This window comes from Chiloscyllium plagiosum, unplaced genomic scaffold (genome assembly GCF_037043375.1).
Source record: "Chiloscyllium plagiosum isolate Xiang-an unplaced genomic scaffold, Cpla_swu_hap1 HiC_scaffold_26, whole genome shotgun sequence".
Taxonomy (NCBI): Eukaryota; Metazoa; Chordata; class Chondrichthyes; order Orectolobiformes; family Hemiscylliidae; genus Chiloscyllium; species Chiloscyllium plagiosum.
The window spans coordinates 43,287,836-43,315,700 of NW_028270164.1; the positions used below are offsets into that span (position 1 = coordinate 43,287,836).

The 27,865-nt window shown below is 39.6% G+C and overlaps 1 protein-coding gene across 8 annotated transcripts in view; it reads right to left on the minus strand.

The window, feature by feature from the left end:
* Window positions 1-27,865, minus strand: part of pacsin1b (protein kinase C and casein kinase substrate in neurons 1b) — a 390,938-nt gene that overhangs the window by 14,629 nt on the left and 348,444 nt on the right. For all 8 annotated transcript variants that reach the window (XM_043716952.2, XM_087973658.1, XM_087973659.1 and 5 more), the window contains 4 exons: window positions 27,587-27,742; window positions 25,207-25,382; window positions 8,221-8,341; window positions 4,453-4,574 (listed from right to left, as the gene is read on the minus strand). In XM_043716952.2, coding sequence (XP_043572887.1) covers window positions 4,453-4,574; window positions 8,221-8,341; window positions 25,207-25,382; window positions 27,587-27,742 — 575 coding nt within the window. The remainder of the gene's footprint in view (window positions 1-4,452; window positions 4,575-8,220; window positions 8,342-25,206; window positions 25,383-27,586; window positions 27,743-27,865) is intronic.

Here is a 27,865-nt window from a genome sequence, read left to right on the forward strand (position 1 = left end):
TCACATGGTCTGTAGACCTTTCACAGACAGGTCACATGGTTTGACTGTGGGATAAGGCTCTGGTATTTTTGAGTGGATTCAGAGAGAATTTGAGACATGCCGAAGAAGCAATAATCCATTGCTCTCCCTTTCCCTGCAACTCTGCTCAGGTCACCTTTATCACTCAGGGGGAGCTCCTGAAGAGGATTATCTGCCTCACCACGTGAAGCAAAGGGATTTTAGTGAACTACAACAGTTCCATGAAGAAATGCCAATGCCAGCACCTTGTGTGTGCACAATAACTTCAAAACCAGAACACCATTAGTTAGGAGAGGTGATGGCCTAGTGGAATTATCGCGAGACTACAAATCCAGGGACCACAGTACTGTTCTGGGAACTGAGTTCAAATACCACCATGTTGGAACTTGAATTCAATAAAGGGGAGAAAAAAAATAAATGGAGTTAAAAGGTCTAATGATAATCATATAATTATTGGAAAAACCCATCAGGTTCATAAATTTTCCTTTAGGAAAGTGTCTACATGTGACTCTAGAGCCACTGTTAACTACCCTCTGAAATGGCAGTAACTCTGTTGTATCAACCATGAAACAACCAAAAAGGAATTAACTCTCCCTAATAGCATTGTAGGTCTGCCTACAGCATGTGGACTGCAGCAGTTCAAGGAGGCAAGTCACCACCACTTTCTCAATGGCAAGAGGAATGAACAATAAATGTTGGCTCAGCCAGCCATGCCTACGTCTCAAAGGGGGATTTTTTTTTTGTTGAAAATCCATGACAGCAACACTTATTGCAAAAGAATTTGAATACAGGGCCAAAGGGAGTTCTGCTTCAATTTTTTATAACACTGGTGAGACCATACCTGGATTAACATGTACAGTTCTGGTCCCCTTACCTAAGGAAGGATATACTTGCCATAAAGAGAATGCAGGTGTAGGATCACCAGACTGACTCCTAAGGTGATTCCTAAATCTGTTATGAAGAGAATTGAGGGGACTGGGCCTGTATTCTCTCAAGTTAAGTTGACCGAGAGGGTAGACAGACTAGACAGAGAAGAATGTTTTCCCTGACTGTGGGGTCTAGAATGAGGGAATTCAGAATAAAAGACCAAAGTAAATTCATTTAGGGCAGAGATGAGGTGGGTGATGAATCTTTGGGATTCTCTACCCCGTTGGACTCTGGAAGCTCAGTCAATCAGTAAGTTCAAGACAAAGATTGATAGCTTTGTAGACGCTAGTGATATCAAAGGATGCTGGAATAGCATGTGACATTAAGATAGTGTTTTTATTACAAAAATATACTTGATTCATAAAGAAATTACCTACAAATACATATAAAGGGTTCTTAATCCATTCTGTATAGTATTTGTGGAGAGAAAAGCAGAAGTTAAACAACATCCCACAAAGCCACACTGCAGGTGCAAAACCAAATGTATTTTTAACTCATGCAGAAAAAGTATTTACAGACATTTTGAGGTGGGGGTCGGTCTGATAACTTAATGGTCTCCTGTTACACTTTGGCAGAAAGACCTCAAAGTGGTCTTTCCCCACTGAGCCTTGGCAGCAGCTGTCCCAGGCTTTAGTGTGTCCCTCAGCACGTAGTCCTAGACCTTGGAATGCGCCTCTGCAACACTTGGTCAGGGTCAACTCTTTGCTCTGGAGGACCAACAAGTTTCAGGCAGACCAGAGAGTGTCTTTCACAGAGCTCATGGTCCTCCAGGCACAGTCAATGTTTGTCTTGGTATGTGTCCCAAAGAACAGCCTGTACAGCATGAACCTCAACAAAAACCACTGCATCTCTCTCTAGACCTTCTCTGCATAGGCACATTCCAGAAGGAGATGCATGGCAGTCTCTTCACCCTTGAAGCCGCTTCAAGGGCAGCATGTGGTGGCGGAGGAGAGTGCCTGGGAGAACATGAAGAATCTGACAGGGTTGTGCCTTCTTTATCCCTAGCAAGGCTACGTCTCGGTGCTCGTTGGAAAGTTTTGGTGATGAGACATTCTGCCAATGACTTTGGACAGTCTGCTTAGGGAACCAAACACCAGGATCAACCCTTCCCTTTTCTTTCAGAGTTTGAGGATGTTACGTGCTGACCACTGCCTGATGGGCTTTTGGTCAGAAGTGTTTTCTTTTACAAAGCTTTCCACGAAGGGCAGATGATACAGAACAGTCCAGCTATTTGGAGCATTCTGCAGCAATTATGCCAGACCTATCCTTTATAATAGTAACCGTGACGGGTAGAACCTCAGTACATAGTGAGACTTGGTGTTTGCACACAAAGGGTCAACGCACAGCTTGATGCAGCACACACAAAGGTGGCAATCAGGGTGAGGGTGGCATTGGGAACATCCCTCCCATGCTTTTTTTTTTTAAAAAAAAGAGCTTTGTAAATCTTTTTTATTGCAAAAATATACTTCATTCACAAAAAGTCTTTATCTCCATTCACAGGTACTAAAGCAGTTCTGTACAATCTTTGCACAGTCTTAAGGTTTGTACATAGCAGCCAACATGATTTGGCAGAGTAGGCTCAATGAGTAAAATAGCCTATTCCTGCTCCTGGGTTGCTGTTAGTCGCTAACCTCCTGATAAAAGTCTATCTGGCCAAAATACTTTAAAGTGAACATTCTGCTGACTTTTTATTTTTTGCTTCTCCTCAGATTTGTATGTATGTGGAAGTGAGAGAGAAAAAGAATGCTAGCTTCTTTGGAGCACAGTTATATATTTACACAATCCAAACCATTTGCCAATAAACGTCTCATCTCGCTTTGAGCAAATTTGTTTTGGCAATAAACCAATTATTTATTATTGATTAAAGAAATGTAGCCAACACGATTTTCATTGTGATTTTGACATAATCTGAGACCTAAGTGGCTATATTACCAATCTAATTAAATTTAATATTGGTTGTGACCAGCAGAGAGTGAACTATAAACAGAAATGGTGCAGCCCTCCAACCTACGTCTTAACATGCGATACCAAATAGGCACACACACAAACACAAGTGCAACATTTAAAGAACAGGGGAATGCTAGCACAGCCATGAAGATTTAAAAGATGTTATATAAAAATTATTAGAATCATTGCAGTCTTTGGTCTGAACTAAAAACTATAATTAAATTGATGACATGTATCCTCAGCAAAAGCAGAATTTGTAGATATCTAGAAGTTCAACAAAATTGATGTTTCTTCAGTTTGTTTTTCATCAGGTATTATTGTGTGAGAGGCTGACAAGAAAAACAGGGAGAAAGAGAACAATACTTCCAATACTGCTGTTATTATACCAACACTTTTTTTGGCAGAGGAGAGAACAGAGTTAAAAATCACAACACCAATGGGTTTATTTAAAAACACTAGCTTTCAGAGCACTGCGCCTTCATCAGGTGCTAGCACTCAGAAAGCTAGTGTTTTCAAACAAACCTTCTGGGCTATAACCGGATGTTGAGATTTTTTACCTTGTCCAACATCGGCACCTCCACATCAAGAAAGTTGCCTGTTTTTTTCATATATTTCTACATCTAGTTTCATTGTTTTCTTTCTTCAAGCTGGATAATCTGCAGGCGTTTTCATTCCAATATATGAAACTTCTAGAAAGGTGTAAATTAAACAAGAGATACAGATCCGAGAGACTGCTTTCAGTCATTTTGATGATGTTTTCATTTCAGTTCAGAAGTCTTGTTTATTGTTGGTTTCATGAAGCTTGATTCAACATGGTCAGATAATTACTGTGGCTGTTTTAATTCTGTGTTTTTCCCATTTTAAAAACATTTTAATGAATGAAAGGCCCCAGGTATTTAAAGTAGAAGTCTAAAACCGATTGCTATTATAAGCTGCAGCTCAGGTCACAGTTGCAAGAGTTCCTTTTGGGGTGGAATGCCCTTGGCTTAAATAGCAAACTCTCCAATCAGGAGGAAGCGGTCATACACACTATCTATAAGATGAACTATAGCTAGTTCATCAAAGTGATTTAATTGCTATCATCCACTTATACTAACCCTAACATTAGGCAGAACAAGAACAGGAATATTGTTAGAATACTGACACCTGCAAGTTTGCTGTCACTATTTTATGGATCGGTCACATAAATTGTTCATTTTGTGTTTCCAAATACTGATCTTAGCTAATAGGAGCTGACACTTCAGGTAATGTGCCCTTGCTATTGCTGTCCATTTTTTTAAATAAAAAAATTATTTCACGATATTGCAGTCCAGCTTTGAGCAGATATATATGAGAATAAACACCAATAAACATGCAAACAGCTCTTGTAACCTTTAGTATTATGTGGTATTACAGTCTTGAAATTAAGTGTGGATCCTGGATGGACTCTACCCAATGAGTGGGTCAAAGCCAAGAGAGAAGAATTAAACAACACATTCACATTAAAAAGACAAATCAGATCCTTAGCGTGCTACTACAATTATTAATGTTAAAGAAAATTCCACCTTTGAGTACACCTACCTGCCCCTGTCCACAGCCTGTGTCGCCTGCTCTCCTCCTGGTGAGACATTTGTTATACCTTCATTAACCTTTTTTACTTTCTCTCTTTTAGCAACTGTATGAGTCACGTCTTGAGAATATTCCTATAAGAGGTAAGTTTTGTCTTTTCAGGCACAGTAAATTAAAACCATATAACAGCAGCAATGCAACCACATGCACATATATATATTTTTAAAATCTTCCATTTATATGGGGTTTTTCACAGCCAGACCATCTCAAAATGTTTTATGACGAGTGAAATACTTTCTGATACATAGTCACTGTTGTGATATCAGAAACATTGCAGCCACTTTGTGTCAGCAACCTTCCACAAATAGCAATGGGTTAATGATCAGATAATCTGTTTTTCGTGAATGATAAATATTGACCAGGACATCCAGGATACCTCCCCTTCTCTTCTCACTAACAATATCATGGTACACTTTACATGCACCATGGCAGGCAGATGACAACTCTGTTTAATGTCTCACCCACAGACAGTACTATGATGCTCCATACTCAAACTCTGGGTTCGGAGGTGAATTTGCTCCCAGCCAATTTGGCACGATGGTCCATCACAGAGCAGGATTTTAATCCACCACAATCTGTAACCTTACAACTCCAGCAAACTGCTCATTCCACCATTACCATTAAGCCAGGAGACAAATCTTGGTTCAAAGAAAAGAGGGGATGTAATGGTAATGTCACTGACCTAGTAATCTAGAGCAAATGTTCTGGGACATGGGTTTGAATGCCTCTATGGCAGATGGTGAAACAAGAGTTCAATAAAAATCTGAATTTAAAAACTAATGGTGACAGTGTGACCATTTATTGGTGTTAGAATTCACCTCAATCAATATGCTTTGAAGAAGGACATCTGCTGTCCTTATCTGGTCTGGCCTACCTATGACTCCAAATCAACAGCAAGGTGGTTGACTCTCAACTGTCCTCTGAAATGGCCTAACAAGGTGCTCACTTGAAACAAATTATTGTGAAGTCTAAACAAAGAAATGGACTACAGAGCAAACACTACCCTCTTCCTCACCGACACTCTCAAAGTTGAGAGAGCGGTCCCACAGACTAGTCAAGCAAGAGCCTGACACGGTCACAATTATGGAATTATACCTTACATAGGATATCTCAGATACCGTCACCATTCTGGAGATTGCCTGGCCCCAGCAGCAGGGGAGACCATCCATAATAGTGACAAGATGGTGTAAGGTAAGCAAGAGCAGCATTGACCCTGGACAGCACAAAATCTTATGACATCAGTTAAATATGGGCAAGGATAGCTCTTGCTGAATCCCCACCTCCCTGATCTTTGGCTGATGAATCAGCACTACACCATGGTGAACACCGCTTAGAAGATGGTAAGAGTGCAGAATGCATACGAGATTGGAGACTTTAATTTCCATTAACAGGAGTAAGTCAGTAGCATCATTAATGACTGACTGGCTGAATCCAAAAGGACAGAGTTGCTAGACTGGGACTGGCTGTATATTTGCACATTTACTAATTTTTCCTGCTCTGGACAATTAGTAATAAATTTAAACATTTATTTGAGAGTTATAATTATAACAAAGTAAAAATAAAATCTCTATGCAGGTGAAATTTAATTTGGGTACATCCAAAGTAGTGCTATAGAAGAAAAAGAGAGAATATAAAAGTGCACTCTAAATTGTGTTGAAAAGAAATCCATAGATGGTTTCAATACAATGTCCCCTGAATATCAATCTCTACAAATGAAATGAGGAACTCAGAGTCTAGAGAGTTATGTTTAAGCTCCTATGCATACTCAGATCAACAACTGCAATACATTAGTTCTGGCCATCAAGACAAGAAAAGCATCTCAATTCTGGAAACAGTTGGAGAGATTAATTGGATAATGATGAGATTGCATCCTTCTAACACTGAAAACTAGGATGCTGTGTGTAAAGTGCTCTGCTTAGTCTGTAGTAGTGTTATGAAAAAGGCAAGATCCATAATACTACTCTAAACTAAAATGTGAAATTAGGGCAACCAGGCAGAAGACAAAGATATATTTTGGGTGAAGAACGTTATGTGGAATGGTAGTATACTAGAGGCAAAATCCCTGGAATCATGAAACTGTTGGATACCTGTTTGTGAATTAGCTGTAAATTCCTCTGGATGCCAAATTGCCACTGAAAGTTAATCTTGTGAAATCAAAAAGGACTCATTATTGCAGCACCTTTCATTTGTTACTTTTACACAGTTTGCAGCCGAACAATTACTTGTGAAGATGGGCATTGTCATTCTGTTATTATAGTAAACACTCACATAAAGCAATGAGGTGAATTGATGTACAGAGGGATCTTGGAGTTCAAGAAAAGGTGATAAAGAGGACACATGGCATGCTTGCCTTTATTGGTTGGGAATGGAGTACAAGAGTCATGATGTAATATTGCAGCTTTAAAAGGTTTTGGTTAGGAGGAGAAAGTGAGGACTGCAGAGCTGGAGATCAGAGCTGAAAATGTGTTGCTGGAAAAGCGCAGCAGGTCAGGCAGCATCCAAGGAACAGGAGAATCGATGTTTCGGACATAAGCCTGAGGAAGGTTTTGGTTAGGCCCACATTTAAGAATTGCATTTAATTCTGACTGCCACATTACCAGAAGCATGAGGCAGTTTTGGAGAGGGCAGAGAAGGGATTTACCGGGATGCTGCCTGGATTAGAGGGCATATGCTATAAGGAGAGGCTAGAAAAACTCGGGTTATTTTCTCTGGATTGACTGAAGCCGAGGAGAGACTTGATTGAAGTTTATAAAATAATGAGACGCATAGAAAGGTTTAATGGTCAGAATCTTTTTCCAGAGTTGAAAATAATGTTTAAGGTGAGAAGGGAAAGTTCAAAGGAGACGTGAGGGGCAAGTTTCTTTTCCCCCACACAGGGTGGTAGGAGTCTGGAACACACTGCTAGGGTTGGGGTTGTGGAGGCAGATATGATAAGGGCAATTAAGGGTATTTTGGATAAGCACAAGAATATGCAATGAATGGAGGGATATGGACCAAGGGCACACAAAAGCAATTAGTTTCATTTGGCATCATGTTCGGCACAACATTGTGGGCTGAAGGGCTGTTCCTAGACTGTACAGTTTTATGTTTTACGAATTACATGTCTATCTGTTTTGCCAGCGTTTTTTGAGGAATGCCTGTTGACTAGAAGATCTTTGAAGGTGTTCCTCAAAAAAGACAAATTTTTGTACACCTGAACAAGCAAATTTAATATTTCATTCGAAAGATGAAACTTCCAATAATGTAGTTTTGTTTCAGTACTACCTGAAGAATGCATAATCGAAGCTGACCGAAGAAACAGAGTGGAGATGGGCTGGACAATTTTCTGATTGAACATCAGAAAAGGTTTAATGGTCAGAATCTTTTTCCAGAGTTGAAAATAATGTTTAAGGTGAGAAGGGAAAGTTCAAAGGAGACGTTCAAAGCAGCCAAGCTGATGTTCAAATGTTTTCATGTTAGAGATGGTTAGTGATCAACATAACTCAAGGCACAAATTTATGTAATTTTGAATATTTGTACACAGTCAAAAATCTGTTTCTTGTTTAAATTCTACAGTGGCATATTATGGGTTACATTGTGGCTTAATGTAACCCCAGGCCAGGGTTCAGAAATGACACTCAGCTACATACAAAATAGCTTTTCAAGATCACTACAATATTGAGAGAACAAAATTAATATTTAATTATAAATGTGTTACTATGTGAACAAAAGAAACATTACCTCAAACTGAGGCCAGTTCATTGGCATTCCAGGACCATGTGTACTACTGAACCATTTGAGGTCCTCCTGTGTATCTGCAGTCCTGATTATCTGCTCCAACTCTCGGTAAATATTGGCATAGCTATAGAGGACAGATGGATAAATGGTAAATAATAGTAATGCATTTACAGATATTGTAATTTGCACACACCCCACATTCATAACATTGTTGGAGACACTGGGCTTCCCTGTCTGTTAAAACAATAGAATATAGTGTATGGAAGGGCTGGGTGGGTTGAGGTGCCAAAGAAGGGTGCAGTGGGAAAGATTAAAAATGGAAATAGCTATACTCTAGCAACGTCTTGTTTGGGAAGAAATATTAAATGTAGGGTTTTATCTGGCTTGCAAAATTTAAAAGATGCGAGAAAACTCTTCCACTTTACCCTAGGCTACTACCCACATTAACCAAGTTGAGAAATCTAGATGGAGAAAGACTTCTGGTATAAATGCACAAAGTGGGCGGCATGGTGGCACAGTGGTTAGCACTGCTGCCTCACAGCGCCAGAGACCCGGGTTCAATTCCCGCCTCAGGCGACTGACTGTGTGGAGTTTGCACGTTCTCCCCGTGTCTGCGTGGGTTTCCTCCGGGTGCTCCGGTTTCCTCCCACAGTCCAAAGATGTGCAGGTAAGGTGAATTGGCCATGCTAAATTGCCCGTAGTGTTAGGTAAGGGGTAAATGTAGGGGTATGGGTGGGTTTCGCTTCGGCGGGTCGGTGTGGACTTGTTGGACCGAAGGGCCTGTTTCCACACTGTAAGTAATCTAGGAGAATAGGATGGTGATATAAAGTAGTAATGGTTAAGGACTGCCTCATTATAAATATTTCAAGGGATTTCAGCCAATTTTAAAAGAGTAGCTAGCTAAAATCAAAGAGAAAGGTTTCTTGAAAGCAGAAAAAGTCAGAAAAAAGGTAGCTCCAGCAGACTGTCAGAAAGTGCAGATCAAAGATAGCTGTATTGCTGAAGTTAGACCAGAGGAAAGACCACTGCCAAATGATGAGAGAGTATGAACTTGAATTCAGGACTGGAACGGATTTCATAAATGCTAGCAGTTTATATAAGGAAGGAAGATTTAAAGGAGGTCTTAAAACAGATTTTTAAAAAAATGGCATAGCACCAATACAGACAGGATCATTACGATTGTACACTTGGCAAAATGTTTTTTTTCAGGCACCAAAGGCTAATACCTCATGAATAATATCTCCATACATTTTTCTGAATTGTTGTTCATTTTAAATTGGTTTACTAGGGACACTCCTGACAACATTGCTTATCTGTATTCTGTAGACAGCTCTGCTCCCTGGTTAGTATTCCAGGAGCATTTTGTGATTGCAGTAGTCTTGTTATTTGTGCTGTTTGCCTGTCATTTGTTGTAATCTGCAATGTAAGAATTTGCCCTAGTTCTACACAAATATCACGGATGCTTTGATTTCATTTGAAGGCTGGTCAGTTTATACTACCCAGTCAGCGAATCCCTCATTATCTTCAAAACATTAAGTTATTGCTGTTGTCACTATCACATGCAGAGGAACCTTGATTATCCGAATGTTGATTATCTGAATTTCAGATTATCCGAACAAGATCATAAGGTCCTTGTTGCTTGGCTAAACTGCATTATCCGGCATTCAATTATCCGAACACTTCGATTATTCAAACAAAATGCTCCCTGCCAATAATTTGGATAATCGAGGTCCCTCTGAATATACATCACATTGTGCAGTACACATGTTTATGTGACATTGAGTACATTTGGAGAGAAAGAAGGTACCTAATTTAATATGTTGGGGGTGGGGAAGAGTGAAGTGATGGTGGGATGGTTAACGAGGTTTGTTGAGGTCTCAGTTGTAGATAGGATTGAAGTAGTACTATGAAGTAGAATTTGTGTTACACGTTTGTTAGCTGGAACCAGCAGCTGTAATGAAGTGGGTGAGAGAAATTCCACTTTATTAAACAAACTACCTATCTCCAATGTGGTACTAGTGAACTTAATTTCATATTTTGCAATTCACTCTGTCAATCCAGTACAAAATTTAAAAGTTTAAAAGGAGCTATCGATCAGAATTTACCAATAGAAAATCTTCCAGAAGATTGGGGGAGTTCCAACTTGTGAGGAGGATTGCCAGTGGGATATAGATATGCAGGAGACATGGGTGAAGAAATGGCACATGGAGTGTAATCTGGACAAATGCAAGGTGATGCATTTCTAAAACAAGAGGAAAGAATACAATAGCTGAAAATGTGTTGCTGGAACAACGCAGCAGGTCAGGCAGCATCCAGGGAACAGGAGAATCGACGTTTCGGGCATAAGCCCTTCTTCAGGTATGAGGAAAGTGTGTCCAGCAGGCTAAGATAAAAGGTAGGGAGGAGGGACTTGGGGGAGGGGCGTTGGAAATGCGATAGGTGGAAAGAGGTCAAGGAGAGGGTGATAGGTCAGACTGGGGTGGGAGCGGAGAGGTCAAGAAAAAGATTGCAGGTTAGGAAGGCGGTGCTGAGTTCGATGGATTTGACTGAGACAAGGTGGGGGGAGGGGAAATGAGGAAACTGGTGAAATCCGAGTTCATCCCTTGTGGTTGGAGGGTTCCTAGGCGGAAGATGAGGCGCTCTTCCTCCAACCATCGTGTTGTTGTGGTCTGGCGATGGAGGAGTCCAAAGACCTGCATATCTTTAGTGGAGTGGGAGGGGGAGTTGAAGTGTTGGGCTACGGGGTGGTTGGGTTGGTTGGTTCGGGTGTCCCAGAGGTGTTCTCTGAAACGCTCCGCAAGTAGGCGGCCTGTCTCCCCAATATAGAGGAGGCCACATTGGGTGCAGAGGATGCAATACATGATGTGTGTGGAGGTGCAGGTGAATTTGTGGCGGATATGGAAGTTTCCTTTGGGGCCTTGGAGGGAGGTGAGGGGGGAGGTGTGGGATCCTTTGGGGCCTTGGAGGGAGAATACAATAAACAGCAGAACTCTTAGTAACATCAACATAGAGGGACCTAGGTATACAGGTCCACTGTTCCATGGATGAGGTGGGCAGAAAGGCATATAGTATTCTTACCTTGAATCAGTTGAGGCATAGAGGATAAAAATTGCCAAGTAGTGTTGCAGCTGAATAGAAATTTAATTGGAGCAAATTTGGAATAGTGTGTGCAATTTTGGTGGCCATACTACAAGGGGAATTTGGAAGCTTTGAAGATGGTACAACAATAATTTACCAGGTTTGGGGAGTATTGACTGAGGAGAGATTGGACAACCTTGGTTTGTTTTCACTTGATGTTGAAGGATGAGGGGTGACCTGGTCAAAGTTTACAAAATTTGGGTGGAATGTAGGTTCAGTGGTCCAGCATTGCTGCCTCACAGCACCAGGGACCCAGGTTCAATTCCAGCATCGGGCAATTATCTATGTGGAGTCTGCACATTTCCCAGTATCTGTGAGCACTTCCCCTGGGTGCTCCAGTTTCTTCCCACAGTCCAAAGATGGGCAGGTTAGGTGGATTGGCTGCGGGAAATGCAGGGTTATAGGATAGAGGGGTGGGTATGGATGGGATGCTCTTCAGAGGGTCAGTGTGGACTCGATAGGCTGAATGGCCTGCTTTCACACTGTGGGGATTCAATTCAAATTATGAGATACATGGATAGTCAGAGAGTCTGAGGGTAGAAATGTCAATTGCTAGGGGATAAAGATTTGAGGTAAAAGGAGGGGTGGTTTAAAGATACATGAAAAGTAAGATTTTTCTTTAAAAACAGAGAGGGTGGTAAGTGCCTGAAATGTGCTGCAAGAGGTAGTGGTGGAGGCTGATACAATAGCAACGTTTAAGAGTCATCTTGATTGATGTGTGAATAGGCAGGCAACTGAGGGATATGGACAACATAGAGGCAAAAGGTTTTTAGTTTAGAAAGGCAGCATCTGTCGGTGCAGTCTTGGTCAGCTGAAGGGCCTGTCCTGTGCTGTACTGCTCCTTGTTCCACTGTCAATTTACAGTGACTGCATTTATTATTAATCTGGAAGAAAAAACTGCTCACAATTAACTAGCAATCTCAAATGGTATGGGTTTACCATTTCCAGATGTTAGGTTGAATCAAGAGGATCCCCAGCTATTTAACCAAAACAACATTACCAAGTTGGACAAACTGTCAATCACACTGACATTTCTCAGCAAACTAGGAAATTAATATCACTGCCTTTTACACTTCTAATTCAACTGTACAGTGAATAAAGTAAATGATTGAGACATTTACTTGTTCTGAAGATAGAAGCTTAAATATTATGAATAACTTTTAAAAATTGAAGCCTATCACATCATAAAATGGAGGAATTCGAATTCTAGAAACATTAAATTAATTTTTCAGGTTCAGTGCGGCAGTTCAGCAGTATTAACTTGTATGTTGTCATCACACTCACCCCACCAATCTCCACGATCACAAATTTAAAACCACCTGTTGACAACTCGTTGCATGGCTTTACCCTGCTTTATGTCTCCTCCTGCCTCATATTCGTCTCAATATTCTGTACCTGTTCAATAGCTCCCCACTCAATTATGCCCAATTCCCCTCATTTGAGCTCACTTTGTTGGGGAACAGGTCATTTGCTTTGACCATACATTAATATACTTAAGTCTTCTACACCTTTTTAATGCCACATTCGAGAACTTTCCCAAAAACTATTCTGCAATCTTTTACTATCTGCCTCAATCTCTTCCCACCTGGCTCAGTATTTGTTTCCTAAAGCTTACAGTGAAGCATAGATCAAAACAAATTGAACTTGCAAAAAGGAAACAGGTCATTCAGTTCATTCATCTATTGTCATGTTTATTCAAAATTAATAATAATGGTACTTGCTGCCCTCGTCATGCTTTCATATCCCTTCGAACGCACCTATCCAATCTATGGGAATATCTTGGGAGTTTACTTTATGTGCAAAGTTAAAAGTCAGTTTAGATAACTATTTTCACTGCTAGCAAGATCAAAACACTATTTTCTTCTAATACTGCCAATTTGAGTCCTTTTATATGCTTTGTTTTATAATTACTCATGTATTAGTTTACAGTTATTATATAAGTGCAAACCTGCCAGAAATATTATTTATGTATCTCAATTAAGTTTAATTGAAGAATTAAAAATAATCGCGTAACCCAGTAGACTGGTCATATTCAAAAAGCTAGTAGTGTAAAAGTATTAATTTTCTGCTTTAAGATCCAGCATTTTTTGATTAAATCAGATAAAACATAGATAACTCATTTTTATTCTAGCCTTGACCATCTCAATGCTGAAATCAAACAATAAACAATTACACCAAGTCAGAAAGCAAATGGGCACAATGAAAGCAATGTTTCTTTGAATGGACACCATCTATTGGCAGACAAATTGCAATTAAAACAAACAATTCATTAAAATGATCAATGATAAAATTACATAAACTAGGATGAGAAATTGACATTTGAGGAATAAAAGGAAGAGGCTGAGTGAACTCTTCGCCCGTCATGTATGGAGGACTTCTAAAGGCTGAATCTGAAAGAATCGATCCCAATAAAACAACTTGAAGAAAGTACAACTTTAAAAATCAGCCTGATCACCTGAGTGAATCTGCAAATGACCATTTTGTACTGAAAAGTACACTCTTCTGCTTTTAAACCAATGTTCTCTTAACATTTACTATTTGCACGTCCATCTTTGGCTTAGACTTGAAGACCAAACATTTATTTGAATGGATATAGTTGATTATGCAATTTACTCATCCAAATTAAGAGTTAAATTGGTTTACATAATGTATTAAAACTCATGCAAGGCGTTTTTATAAATGTGAGTTGGTTTGGTCTATTTGTAATATTAATTTAAAAAAGAATAAGATCATTTGTTGCTGTCTTTTTGAATTACCTCAAATATTGTGCTGAACTTAAAAGTGGTTGAGAGCAGGTCAGATGATGCAGGAACAGCTTGAAACCAGGAAACTGACAATCTGACATTGAAATTGTGTTGGGAAGCTAGATTCCACTTGTCCACTTCTGTATTTCACTACCAAATATTAGGTTGCACGTGAGAAATCCCTTGGCAGAAGTGGGCTGTCCTTCTCAATACGATAAATGTTCAAGTACAGTAATATTGCCATGGCTTTGCGAATTAGCTGTGCATCTATGGTTTTTTAGGTCTTGCCAATCAAAGTAAAGTAAAAATGATGCAGTGTGCTCTCAGGGGTTGAAGATGCAACAGAGAAGTATGAAAATGAGTACACAGTCCACAGCTAAATTCTTGGCGGATTATGGGAATCACATTATTCACAATTTTGGGTTGAGAGAAAAGTTTCAAAGTTTGACGCTTGGATGTCTGATCTCCACAACAGCCTGGGTGTCATTCATTCAGTTTTACTCAGATGTTCAGCAACAGCAAGTGCAGCTCCTCACAGACCTCATGTTCACCGAGGGCCCAAATATCTCTTCAAAGAATGCACAGGCACATGATAAGTTTCCTCAACATGTTGGAATCCCCGATATGTCTGTCAGTTCAGGGTGTTTTGTCAGGTGGTTGCAGAGGGCCTAACAGTCATACTGACTGACAGACCAAGTGCAACCCTCAAACATCTTTCAACTCTGGATCCTTCCAAGTATCTGCCAGTACTCACAAATGTATAAGACAGCTGACTTATGGCTTATTTGCCAGGGCAGGAGATAATCCAACTTTACCAGCGATGATTCCTGAATGAGCAAGTGCTCAAGTCATTGGCCATCCACAATGCAGAACCTCAAATGACTGAGCACTTTGCCTATCATCCAGAGGAGTATTCATCATCAGTGAAAGCTTCCTCTCCATCAATATATGTGCAGGAGCAAAAAGACTTCAAATGACACAAATGTGCAAATTTTCCAGATAGCTGCCTTTTCTCATGGGGCAGTTTATTCACCCTAATCTCTTCATATCTCAAGCTTTACCAGCTGGCTGCTCAGAGACAAGGGAGAGACAACAAAAAACCAAGCTAAAGATGTGAACGTAGAAGCCAAGAATTGAGACCCAGGAGTGATACAATGAATTTGATATGATCACCACGTGTCACTGAACATGCTAAAGACATTCTTCAGGAGCCAGGATAGATTGGATGCTGTCCTTCTATGTTCCAGCAAGCAATTCCAGAATGATTTTTGTGCAATGTTATGCAGAGCACAGAATGTCGCAATCAGGCACAATATCCACCCAAACTCTTGATTGATCACATCAAGGTTGAGTTAAAAGTGGATTGCTTCCCATGTGGATACTTTTCTGCCCCACTCAAATGAACTTCAGTTTGAAAAGGAGTCAATTTAATCAGGCTTTTGTGAGTGAGCACAAGATTGAGTTTTATCAGTTAAAAACGATGGAAAGAATTAGCAAAGCACATACACACAAATTAGAAATAGGGAGTCCAAAAAGGTATAAGTTTTGTTTTTAAAATGTGGATCAATTTATGAATTGTTCGCAAATACCAGGTAGTTGAACACTGCGGCCATGATAATGGAGGTAACTGGCAGTATTGGCATAGATAGCGGAAATCAATTTCAAGATACTTTATTTTGCAGGTTGGTCAAGAGTCTGTTGTTCTTATTTTGTTTGATTGTGACTGAATTAAGGCACTCAGAGAGCTTTTTTGTTGTCCTGTTTCCTTTCTTCTGGCTTGCAAGCTAGCTGGTTTCTAGCAATCAGCCTGACAGAGACAGCTGCTTATGCAGGAGTGATTGAGGACTAGCTGTTTGATTGTGACCCTCATGGCACATTAATATCAAACCCAGGGTCGTACACACAAGTACCTTAAGCTCACTGCACAAGAGAACCTCAATCCCAATAGCATACTTCAGTAGCCATGATATGGAGTTGACACTGGCTTTTTAATCCCTGAACTTGTATATTCTTCAACAGGGAGAACCATGACATGTATTTGTAATTGAAAAATCTCAAAGGGGGTGGCTTGCTCTTTTGATATGATATTCCAGGGGTTTCTTTGCTCTCTGGGCAGCGATTAAGTTTCTATCCACAGCCAGTTTTGGCTGGAACATATCTTTTAAAACTCATTTTAGGATTTCAGGTTTAAAATGTCCATTGTACTTCAGGGTTCCGACCTGTGGTTGTTACAAGAGATAGGGTTGAGAATATGCTTAGAAAGAGGATGGGTTTATCTGAAAAGCAGATTGCTGTGAGGGGTCGCATGTTCAAGTAGGCCTGGTAATATGAACATAGAAGGATGTCATTGAATGTGCCAATGCGGTCACCTTTCCTGAACTGCTTAGGTTTTTAAACACTTTGACATTGGTTCTACACTCTTGGATTTAGTCTCTTTTTGCTAATTTCATGAGCAAACTCCAGACTCCCATCAGTACAGATGAGTATCACTCTGTTATTCTTTCCAGCCTAACTAACAGAAATATATCTTCAAATTATCTTACATAATATCATGAGCTCCATAAATTATGCAGCCTTGTGTTATTGCAAGCTGTAGATATTATTCCAATTATCACCATCTCTGGGTGAAAACCTTAAATTCATTAGATATAAGCAGAATTAGGCCATTAAGCCCATCTTGTCTGCTTCACCATTAAATAATGGCTGATATGCTCCTAACCCCCATTTTCCTGCCTTCTCTCCATATCCCTTCAACCCATTACCAACTCCTCCTTAAAATTTACTCACTGTCCCAGCATCCACTGCACTTTGGGCAACAAACTCCACAGATTCATAATCCTTTGGGAGAAGTAGTTTCTCCTTAACTCTGCTTTAATATGCTACCCCTTATCTTAAGACTATGACCTCTCATCCAAGAATGCTCCACAAGAAGTAGTATCTGCTCCACATCTATTTAACCATACTTTTTATTATCTTGAATATCTCCATTTGATTTCCTCTCATTCTTCTAAATTCCAGGGAGTACAGGCCTAAACTGTTCAGTCTCTCCTCATACGACAAACCTCTCATCTCTGGAATGAATCTAGTGAACTCCCTAAACTGCCTCTGATCTTTCCTTAAATAAGGGGATCAGAATTGTGCACAATAGTCCAGATGCAGTCTCACCAATACCTTCTATAATTGCAATAATACTTCCTTACCTTTATATTCTATTTGTCTAGCTATAAAAGCCAACATTCCATTCGCTTTCTTTATTATCTGCTGTACCTGCATGCTAGTTGTGACTCATGAACAAGTTCATCTAGATCGCTGTGCACTAAAGCTACCCGAAGTCTTTCCCTATTAAGATAATAGGTCGCCTTCCCATTTATTCAACCCAAATGCATGATCTCACACTTATCCATATTAATCTCCACCTGCCACATCTTAGCCCACTCTCCTAACCTATCTACATCCATTTGTAAGTTCTTATTTCCCCATTGAAATTTACCATCCTGCCTATTTTTGTGTTGCCTGCAAATTTAGCTATGGAGCTTTCTATCTCTGTATCCAAGTCATTAATGTAGATTGTAAATAATTGGGGTCCAAGGACTGAACCCTGTGGCGCCCCACTAATTACAGCTTGCCATCCAGGGAAAAAAGAAACATTTTTCCAACTCGGTCTTCTGTCCATAAACCAGTCATCTATCCAGGCTAATAAATTACCCCTAATCTCATATAGTCCAATCTTGTGAACTAACTTTTTTGTGCAGCACCTTATTAAACACATTCCAGAGTCCAGATTAATTACATCTACAGCATCTCCATTATCCACTTTGCTCATTACATCTTTGATGAACTCTAGCAGGTTAGTCAAACATGACCCGCCCTTCATTAAACCATGCTGACTCTGATGGATAATGTTTTGACTTTCCAAATGTCCTGATATTGCTTCCTTGATAATTGATTCTAACACTTTCCCAACAACATATGTTAAACTAACTACTCTGAAATTGCCCACATTTTGGCTCCCTCAGTTTTTGAAAACGGGCATTATATTAGCCATTTTCTAATCCACTGGAACCTTTCCCGAATCTGGGGAATTTTGAAATATTGTAACCTATGGATCTAATATCTCTGCTGCCACTTCCTTTAATATCCTAGGACATAGGCCATCAGGCCCAGGGGTCTTGTCTGTCCTCAATCCTAATAGTTTGCTTTGTACCTTTTCCCTATCGATGTTGATTGTTCTCAGTTCTATCTTATCTATTGCCTTTGACTTGCCCGTTCCAACAAGAGTGGCACTATTGTCCTTCACCGTGAAAACTGAGGCAAAGTATTGATTCAACATTTCTGCCATCTCAGTGCTCCCCACTATTAACTTAAAAGCACTTAGCCACAGTGCAGGAGTATAGGGTACAGGGAAAGGTATTTAATAAAATGGTTCAGAAGAATTAAAATTTATTTTCTTAATCTACACCAGACTAAGTATACTATGCAAATAGGCAATATACTTGAAAGATTTCCAATGCTTCGCAGTGCTCAGCTTTTGAAGTTCGTATACTAACATCGCTGATTGCTTGACACTGAAACTGACTGAACACCCATTTTGGTGACTGGACACATGTGCATCATCAGGTGGGCAGAACAGACTTTGTAGAAATATTGCAAGGAAAAGTCAGGGGATAACTCTGCCTAATATTCTGACTAAATTTATCCCACAAACAATACGACAATAAATTATTGGGTCATTATTACAATTTTGTGCACCAATTGGCTGTTGTGCTTTTCATTATAAAGTGGTTATAATTGGAAAATACTTTAATGGCTCTGAAATGACACAGAGGCTACCATGTTCCACAATTAAGCAAAACCTTTGAACGGACAAAGCCCAGCTGTAAATGAAACCCACAGAAACCACAACAAACACAGTCTCGAGCACAATGCAAAGCTGATGAGGAATAGCTTTGCCTTAATGTTCTCACACAACCTCGCTACGGAGAAGGCTTGTCTAAGAACTGAACTACAAATCTTCTCAAAACTCGCTAATCCGAGCCATTCCCCAGCAGAGGACAAAGCTGCATCAGTACACAGCCGGCGCCAAAGATTTCAACGGAAACAGATTGGAGTTTGAATCCAAGCAGATAGAAAACCTATGTGGAGTTGAATGTTTGACATGCTACAGTCCACTAGCCAGAAAGATAACATACACTGGCTAATAGACAAAGTAGGAGGGCGTTGTAGCCATTGTTGTCTCACATTCCCATTGAGATTGCCATTCCTGTTGGAGGGGGGGCTACTTCAAAATGGTTTGCTGCAGAAAAGAGCTACGAGTTCTGAAACTCAAAGGAGACTAATTAACTCCAGTGCTATCCAAGCAATAGGAGATACCCAAAGAAACTTCTGGAATGCAGATATTATAGTCAATGGTCACAAAACAATGTTTAATTTTGACACTGGAGGGGATGTTGATCTTTCTGACACTACAGTGGCTGAAGTTTAACCCTCTCCAATCATTAATTATTCAACTTCAATTGGATGCCTCCTTGACCGTTATGATAAACAGACAGCTGGTCACTACTCTCCAGTACGAAGGAAGGAAAGATTTATGTCATTTAGGTTCATTACTAAATTGGAGAGCTTGTTTGAATCTCAAACTCATCCATAAGGTAGACAAATTGCAAAACTAAGGCAAATAGGAACAATTCAAGTGAGAATTCCCCAAACTATTAACAGGCCTAAGGCGAGTGACCCTGCCATAACTCGGTTTGTTAAGGTTAAAGGCCAAATCAGTATCTCTGTTCATCTGTGAAGGTTCAATCAAGAAGGTCAGTCAAGACAATGAGTCATTGCTGCATCAAGGAGTAACATTACCAGAAGCACAGCTCACCAGCTGGTGTTCAGGGATGGACTCACTACATATCTCCTTTGGACATCATGCAATTGAACAAGGTTGTAGAAAGCAAGGTTCACCCAATGACATCTGTGGACAACAACCTGGTAAGAAGCTTGGTCCTTCTCAGGCTGGCAATAAACAGCGGCATCTGGCAGCCACCTTTGATGAAAAGTCAAAATTACTGATGAAATTTATCACACTGTTTGGGGTTTAATGCTTCAATTGCTGCCCTTGGAATTCCCTCTGCAGCTAAAGGTTTCAATGAGCCATGACTGGAAAAGTGACAAGTCATCATCTGCTACATGGATATCATTCTTACCCATGGATCCACTGTGCAAGAACATGGCACTCAAGTGCATGCACCATTCAGGACTCTCATTAAACCATAAATGTAAGCTTTACAACTATAATCAAGGTAGCGATTACAATGACGTGGTCTGTGTTCACCTCTGAGCACACTTACAATAAAATACATTGTAGAAAATGTAAGAATTTATTTTCTTCCTTCTTTGAATACCATGGATTGAGGAGTTTAAGCATTCTCAGAATAAACATAGTCAGTACTGCAAAACCAGAGGGACTTGGTCTTGCTTTGTTCCATTTGCACAGTGGGAACGTAGCCAAGAACAAACACTTAGGTGCCTAGTGCTAAAGCACCAACTGGTGGGAATTTTACCAGCTCTGTGGGTCAAAGACCTGACCTTAAATTTAACTGTGCTCAGATCAGTCAATTGCTCCCACTTACTAAAACAGCAGGCGAGCTATGCCCGACTATCAAAAGAAATTCTGGTCCAGAGAGCTCTGAATAGCTTAGATAGAATGGTGGGAAACTTGTTCATGGAGTTTGTTAGATAGTGGATTTTTACCATGGCCAAGGAATATAGGAATTTGGCTGCTGGCACTGAAACTCATTCATGTATTTTATGCAAATATATCAGTTACTAGTTTGAAGCTATACTTGGCTTGATAGCATGCCTTTTCAGTCTGCCTTCTGTAAAACAGAGATGAACACAAGCCATTTCGGCAAAGGTACAAATGTGGAAGATAAAAACAGGTTGTGGAATTGTTATCAGCTATTTGGAGTGTCTATCCACAAGTTAGTTAAACACGGATTTTCCCTTAATTCATGCTGCCTTTCTTTAGTTAACCCAAATGATTTTAATTCTGTCTCAAATTATTGTTTCTGGGCCAGAAGTTAAAATGACTAGCCTACAGATGTTGAGTTTTTCTTGGCTCCCTTTATTAAAAATGTATGTATTTTTTGAAATTCTCTGATATCACAATCAAGTTTAAAGACAACTAAATTGTGGCCAGTGGCTCCAGAATATCCCACCTTCACTTCCCTTGGTATCCTCAGATGCATCACATCCTTGTGCCTTATCAAATTTGAATACTAATACCTTGTCATTAAATTTAAATCTTTCTACTGTCTAAATTAACCGCACTCTCTCATGGCCTTGATAGAAGGCCTTTATAAAGTCAGGTGCAAAATATTCACTTACTATCTTAGCAGCATTCTCTGCCCTATATGTAATTCGCATTTGTTGCCCCTAATCAGTCTCATTCCTCTTATTCACCCCAACTTAACAGTTTATCGATGTCCATAGAAGACATTGCAATTTCCTTTTAGGTTAGATGCCAGTCTCTTTAGAGTTAAAAATCACAAAACATCAGGTTATAGTCCAACAGGTTTAATTGGAAGCACTAGCTTTCGGAGCGCCGCTCCTTCATCAGATGGTTATCACAATATGAACCTTCTATATTCAGCCTGATTCTCGTGTAGTATCTACCTTGTATCTGTGTTGAGCATACTTATTGTGACAAAGACAGAAGTGGGAAGTTGAGTGTAGACCCTGTGGAGATCGGAGAGGTGCTAAATGGACATTTCTCATCAGTTTTCACTTAGGAAAAGGAGAATATTGTAGAGAAGAATGAGGTACGAGATATTAGACTAGAAAGGATCAAGGTTAGTTACGAACAGGTGTTAATCAATTCTAGAAGGAGTGAAAGTAGACAAATCCGCTGGGCCAGATGGGATTTATCCGAGGATTTTCAGGGAAGCTAGGGAGGAGATAGCAGAGCCTTTGGCTTTGATATTTGAGTTGTCATTGTCTACAGGTTTAGTACCAGAGGACTGGAGGATTGCAAATGTTGTGCCCTTGTTCAAGAAGGGCAGCAGGGATGACCCAGATAATTATAGACCAGTGAGCCTTACCTCTGTTGTAGGAAAGGATTATAAGAAATAAGATTGATAATCATCTGGCAGGCAACAATTTGATTTCAGATAGTCAACATGGTTTTGTCAAGGGCAGGTCGCGTCTCACAAACCTCAGTTTTTTGAGAAGGTTACCAAGCATGTAGATGAGGGTAGGGCAGTTGATGTGGTATACATGGATTTCAGTAAAGCCTTTGATAAGGTTCCACATGGTAGGCTGTTGGAGAAAATGCAGAGGCATGGAATTGAGGGTGATTTAGCAGTTTGGATTATAAACTGGCTTTCTGAAAGAAGGCAGCAAATGGTGGTTGATGGAAAATATTCAGCCTGGAGTCCAGTTACTAATGGTATGCCACAAGGATGTTTTGGGACCACTGCTGTTTGTCATTTTTATAAATGACTTAGACGCAGGCATAGGTGAATGGATTAGTAAATTTGCAGATGACACTGAAGTCAGTGGAGTATGGAAATTTGGAAGAATGTTACAGGTTGCAGGGGGACTTGGATAAACTGCAGAATTTGTCTGAGAGATGGCAAATGGAGTTCAATGCAGCTAAATGTGAGGTGATGCACTTTGGGAAGAACAACAGGAAGACAGAGTACTGGGTCAATGGAAAGATTCTTGGTAGTATGGATGTGCAGAGGGATCTTGGAGTCCATGTACATCGATCCCTGAAAGTCGGCACCCAAGTGGATAGTGCTGTTAAGAAGGCATATGGTGTGTTAGGTTTCATTTGTAAAGGGATTGAGTTCCAAAGCCGCCATATCATGCTGCAACTATACAAAACGGTGGGGTGGTCACACTTGGAATATTGTGTACAGTTCTGGTCGCCATATTTCGGAAAGGATGTGGAAGCATTGGAAAAGGTGCAGAGGAGATTTACCAGGATGCTGCCTAGTCTGGAGGGAAGGTCTTATGAGGAGAGGCTGAGAGACTTGGGTCTGTTCTCATTGGAAAGAAGGTGGTTAAGAGGGGTTTGGATAGAGACATACAAGATGATCAGAGGATTAGATAGGGTAGACAGTGAAAGTCTTTTTCCTAGGATGATGACGTCAGCTTGTACGAGGGGGCATAATTACAAGTTGAGGGGTGATAGATTTAAGACAGATGTCAGAGGCAGGTTCTTTACGCAAGAGAGTGGTAAGGGCGTGGAATGCCCTACCTGCTAATGTAGTCAACTCAGCCACATTAGGGAGATTTAAATAATCCTTAGATAAGCACATGGATGATTTTGGGATAGCGTAGGGGGACAAGCTGAGAATAGTTCACAGGTCGGTGCAACATCGAGGGCCGAAGGGCCTGTTCTGCACTGTATTGTTCTATGTTCTATTATCTTATTTGCTCCTTTCTCTTCTCATCCAGGGAAGCTATGTCTTTGTTTGCCCTCCCTTTACCTTTTGAGAGAAACCTATCCTATTCAGTATTGCTGTTTCTTAAGCTGCCTGCCTCAAGTGAACACAGTGCCAGATTGTACAGCATGTATGCATTTGTGTGTGTGTGCGCACACACACACACTTCAATGGTGCTTTCAATTTGCTGAATACTGGTTGGCTTTAAACAGCTGTTATAAATTGCTTTTGAGGTTTCATGTTGATCTTTTCCTGATAGTAAAATGCATGATCAAAAATCATAATAAATGCATTCGAAGATACTGTTGTAAGCAATTTTGCTAAATATCCCCCACTGCAACTTTGCAATACAAAGCCTTTTTCAAAAGTATTACTATGAATACCTTTCAATTTTTAAGTCTAGCTTCTATCTTGGGTTAAAATGATGATCTGTTTCACGAGTCAAGATAGAGAATTTTAGAATCTCATCCAACAATAGAGCTCAACCACGATCTTAGCTTGTGGCAGCATTTGCTCTTCTTTCATCCCTCAGCCATATGTCTGAAAATCTATCTTCCTACAGTTTCCAAGCTGCTACAACCAACATCCAGCTGCAGAATGAGTTGGTCAGGTTTCAAATAGCACAATGCATTGTTAAATATATGATGACATCAGCATGTTGGGCCAATCTCTATATACACAACTTAAATGTTCAAATCAATAACAAAATATTAATCATGTCAAATAATTAAAGGTATCAGTAATGAAAAGAGATTGTCATAAAATTATATGTTGCATTGAACACATCTTGTATATCTGTACTTTTGATTCATAGAGAACTATAGCTATGTACTGATTCATTAATAGAATGTTAACACATTTGTCATTAAAGTCTCAAGCATCATTGATTCCAATTATATATTTTAAGTCCAGCCTTTCAAAAACTGCTTATATGGATTTAGAATGACAAATGCAGAGAAGTGCAACATTATATATTTTAGCAATAAAAAACAGCAGAGGTTCAAAAGTAACAAGGTACTGGTACGAGAGACCTAGTACAAGCCCGAAAGGTTTGGTTCTCCGTCAGAGATAAATAAAAATGGGATTGCAGGTTTTGTTTCATGTAACAAAACAATACCTAATGGGACAGAGAGAAAATAAACTGAAAGCAAGGTCATTAGATTTGTTATAGCAATCGAATAGAAGTCCAATGACCTTGGCATGGAGAAGCTCAATAATTGGAATAGATCTCAGGAAGAGTTCAAATGCAAAAAAAGCATAGATGCTGGATATCTGAATCAAGAACAGAAAATGTTGGAAATGGCCAGCAGGTCAAGCAGCATCTATGAAGAGAGAAACAGAGTTAACGCTTCAGGTCAATAACTTTTTATCAGAACTAGGTTATCAGACCGGAAAATGTTCCATCGGCTGCTTTTGCCTGACCTGGGTGAGTATTTACAGCATTTTCTGTGCTTATGTCAGGTAGAGAGGTTGAAGCCAGTAGACAGGATTCATTTTAGAAATAGCTTGAAAATTGTTGTGGGTAAACAGGTCAACTGTTTAGAAAAGATGAAATCAAGTTGTTGAAAATCCTTTTGCATCCTAACTTATCTTGTAAGCAGTGTTTCTTTTTGAGATGGAACTTTGAATATTCATGGAATGGTTACATAGATGCAATTAATACTCACCTGTTGTTTTCGGTGAGGTTTAGGTGTCGTTTGATGTCCTGAAGTACTTCCCTGAAGAAAACCAGTCGTTTCTCCTCAAACTGCTGACACTGTTCAAACACTTGTTCCATATTCTCCATGTACTGCGGCGTACATTTGCTTAAATCATCCAAGGCTTTTTCATACTTCTCTTTTGTCTGTATGGGCATTGATCCAACATAAATTACAGTGAAAACCTTGGCATATTAAAGCCTAAAAAAAACACTACCCATCCACTCTGCCATACAGTGATGTCGAATGGAGGTATTTGGGACTTCACGCCAAAAAACCCATTCACAAAGTTTCTTGATCCAGATCTTTGAGGCACATATGACTCAAAAGTATTATCAATACATTTTCCAAGGTTTAACCAGAAACAGAGACATTCAGGTGTTTAACATGGCTACAATGTCTTTCAGTGTTTTTTGGAAATCTTTTGAAGCTGTCTTCCTGTGTTACCATCAGCTCACCTCTAGAGGGCATAAGCACTGTAAAAGGCAACACCAAAGGGCCACTTACTATCATACTCATACCTGTTCCAGTCTGATACTGCACACAAAATAATGGAAAGAGTCAGCAGGCAACTGAAGGATTTAGATAACGTAATCCTTTTGAGCAGCTTTTGTTATCTGAACAGATGTTGTGTTTGAAGATATATATATTATTTATACACAAATATATTTTAAAGATTCTGGAAATCTCAGTGTGGTTATTAGCCTTCAAATTTCAACAGCTCAATTCAATTTCATTTTATACTTATTCATTTTCCTGTAAAATCATCTTTTAAAACAAGCACAAGCCTGAGATTAGCCATTTTGTATTTATAATACTGCTGACTAGATTTACATCATCCACACATGATACAACATAGCATTTATTCAGACCTAGCTTCAAGTAACATCAGATTATATTATTCCACCCATTTGCTACTCATATGTCATTAAGTGTGTACAATTAATCAAAGAAAGCCAATCCTAGCATTCCAGTTGAGGAGCCTTCAATACCATAATACACATTACTATACCATTGTTTTTATTAATCCACCACATTGAACAAAAACAAAGACTTCTCTGTTCTCCGCAATATCTTAAGAAATCTAGGCGAGAGGGTCAGTTATTGTTTAACTGATCTTTAACTGTAGTGAAGGCAACAGGTACCGCTTTAATATGCGGACTGGGTCCTCATATCACCTGATTGATATTGTAATATTAACCAGAGGTCTGGACAGGCAAGCAGCATCAACTTCCTCATTAGGCTATGTAGGTGATGGACCTTGGGCAGAAAAGTTTTAAAAGTTTTATCTTAATTGTCCATTGGGCAGAAATACTTAGCCAGGCCTCAAAACAAAAAAGGGCTTCCAGAGCCTCCATCCTCATGGTGCCCATTCCTATGGATCCATGGTTGCAATTCCTATTGCCAAATTCCTGTTCCTGCTCATGGGTCAGCTAGTGGAATCAGATGGGTACAGTTGAAACTCTCAAAACTGAAAGATAATGATGTCTAATAATTGATTATTGACTGGGCTGCTAAATACCTGGATACCTGCCCTAAATACCTGGATTTACCAAGCATTTTAGAATTTAACTGTACGCCTCTAAATTGGAATGGGAAGATTGTAACTCTAGTAGATAACTATGTTATTAATGAATAAACTCCATTAATGGTTATCAAGTGTTAACTCCATCTCCTAATCATACCATCTACAAATTCTTTTGAAACACAATATAAAAATGTATATACAATATTAACTAAATTTGGAATTCTCTGAATAGGTGTGTATCTTAGATTCTAACCCAATATTTATACTGAATTTCATATCAAAAGGAATGTATACAGCAGAGAAACTGGGACAAATTGGTCGAGTCCTTAGTCGTCTTCGCTCAGAGGGTCGTGAATCTGCGGAATGCTTTAGACAGGAAAGCAGAGCTAAGGCTTATTAGATCAGCCACTATCTAGATGAATGGCAGAGCGGATCTGATGGGCTGAATGGCACATTCCTGCTCCTACATCTTATATTTTTATGGTTTGAAAGCAGCAACTTGCAAGGATATTGTGGCTTTTTTAAGAAAAAAAGCCCCAAACCTGTTTACAGGAAAGTTATGAAAATATACTTGATACTGTGACATACAACAGGATGTTAGGGCAGTTGACCAAAAGCTTAGTCAAACAGGTAGGTTTCAAGGATTGCTTTGAAGATAGAGATATGGTAGCAAACTCCCTACATTGCTGAAGGTATGATCACAGAATGCGTTGTGATTAAAATCAGAACTGTACAAGAGTCCTGAAGAGGTGGAGCATAAAGATTCCCAAGATGCGTTATATTTCAACAGGAGAATTATTTTCTACCACTCCACAGTCTCACCTTCTGTACTTCTTGTTTACATTTCTCCACCTTGTCTAGTAGTTTCTTCTGTTGTTCAGGAGTGACAGACTGCTCTGCCTTACTGTTTGCCTCCCTTGTAGCTGCCATCTTTTCCTCTTTACAGGCTAGGTGATAACTCTTTTTAGCTGCCTCCACCTTAGAAAACAAAAATATCAGGTAAATTAAAACATATTGGAAATAATTTTCGTCATAGGTTTGCATCAACGAGATATCTCAAATTCAAAACAGATCCATTCAAAACAGAAAAGTTAAAGCTCA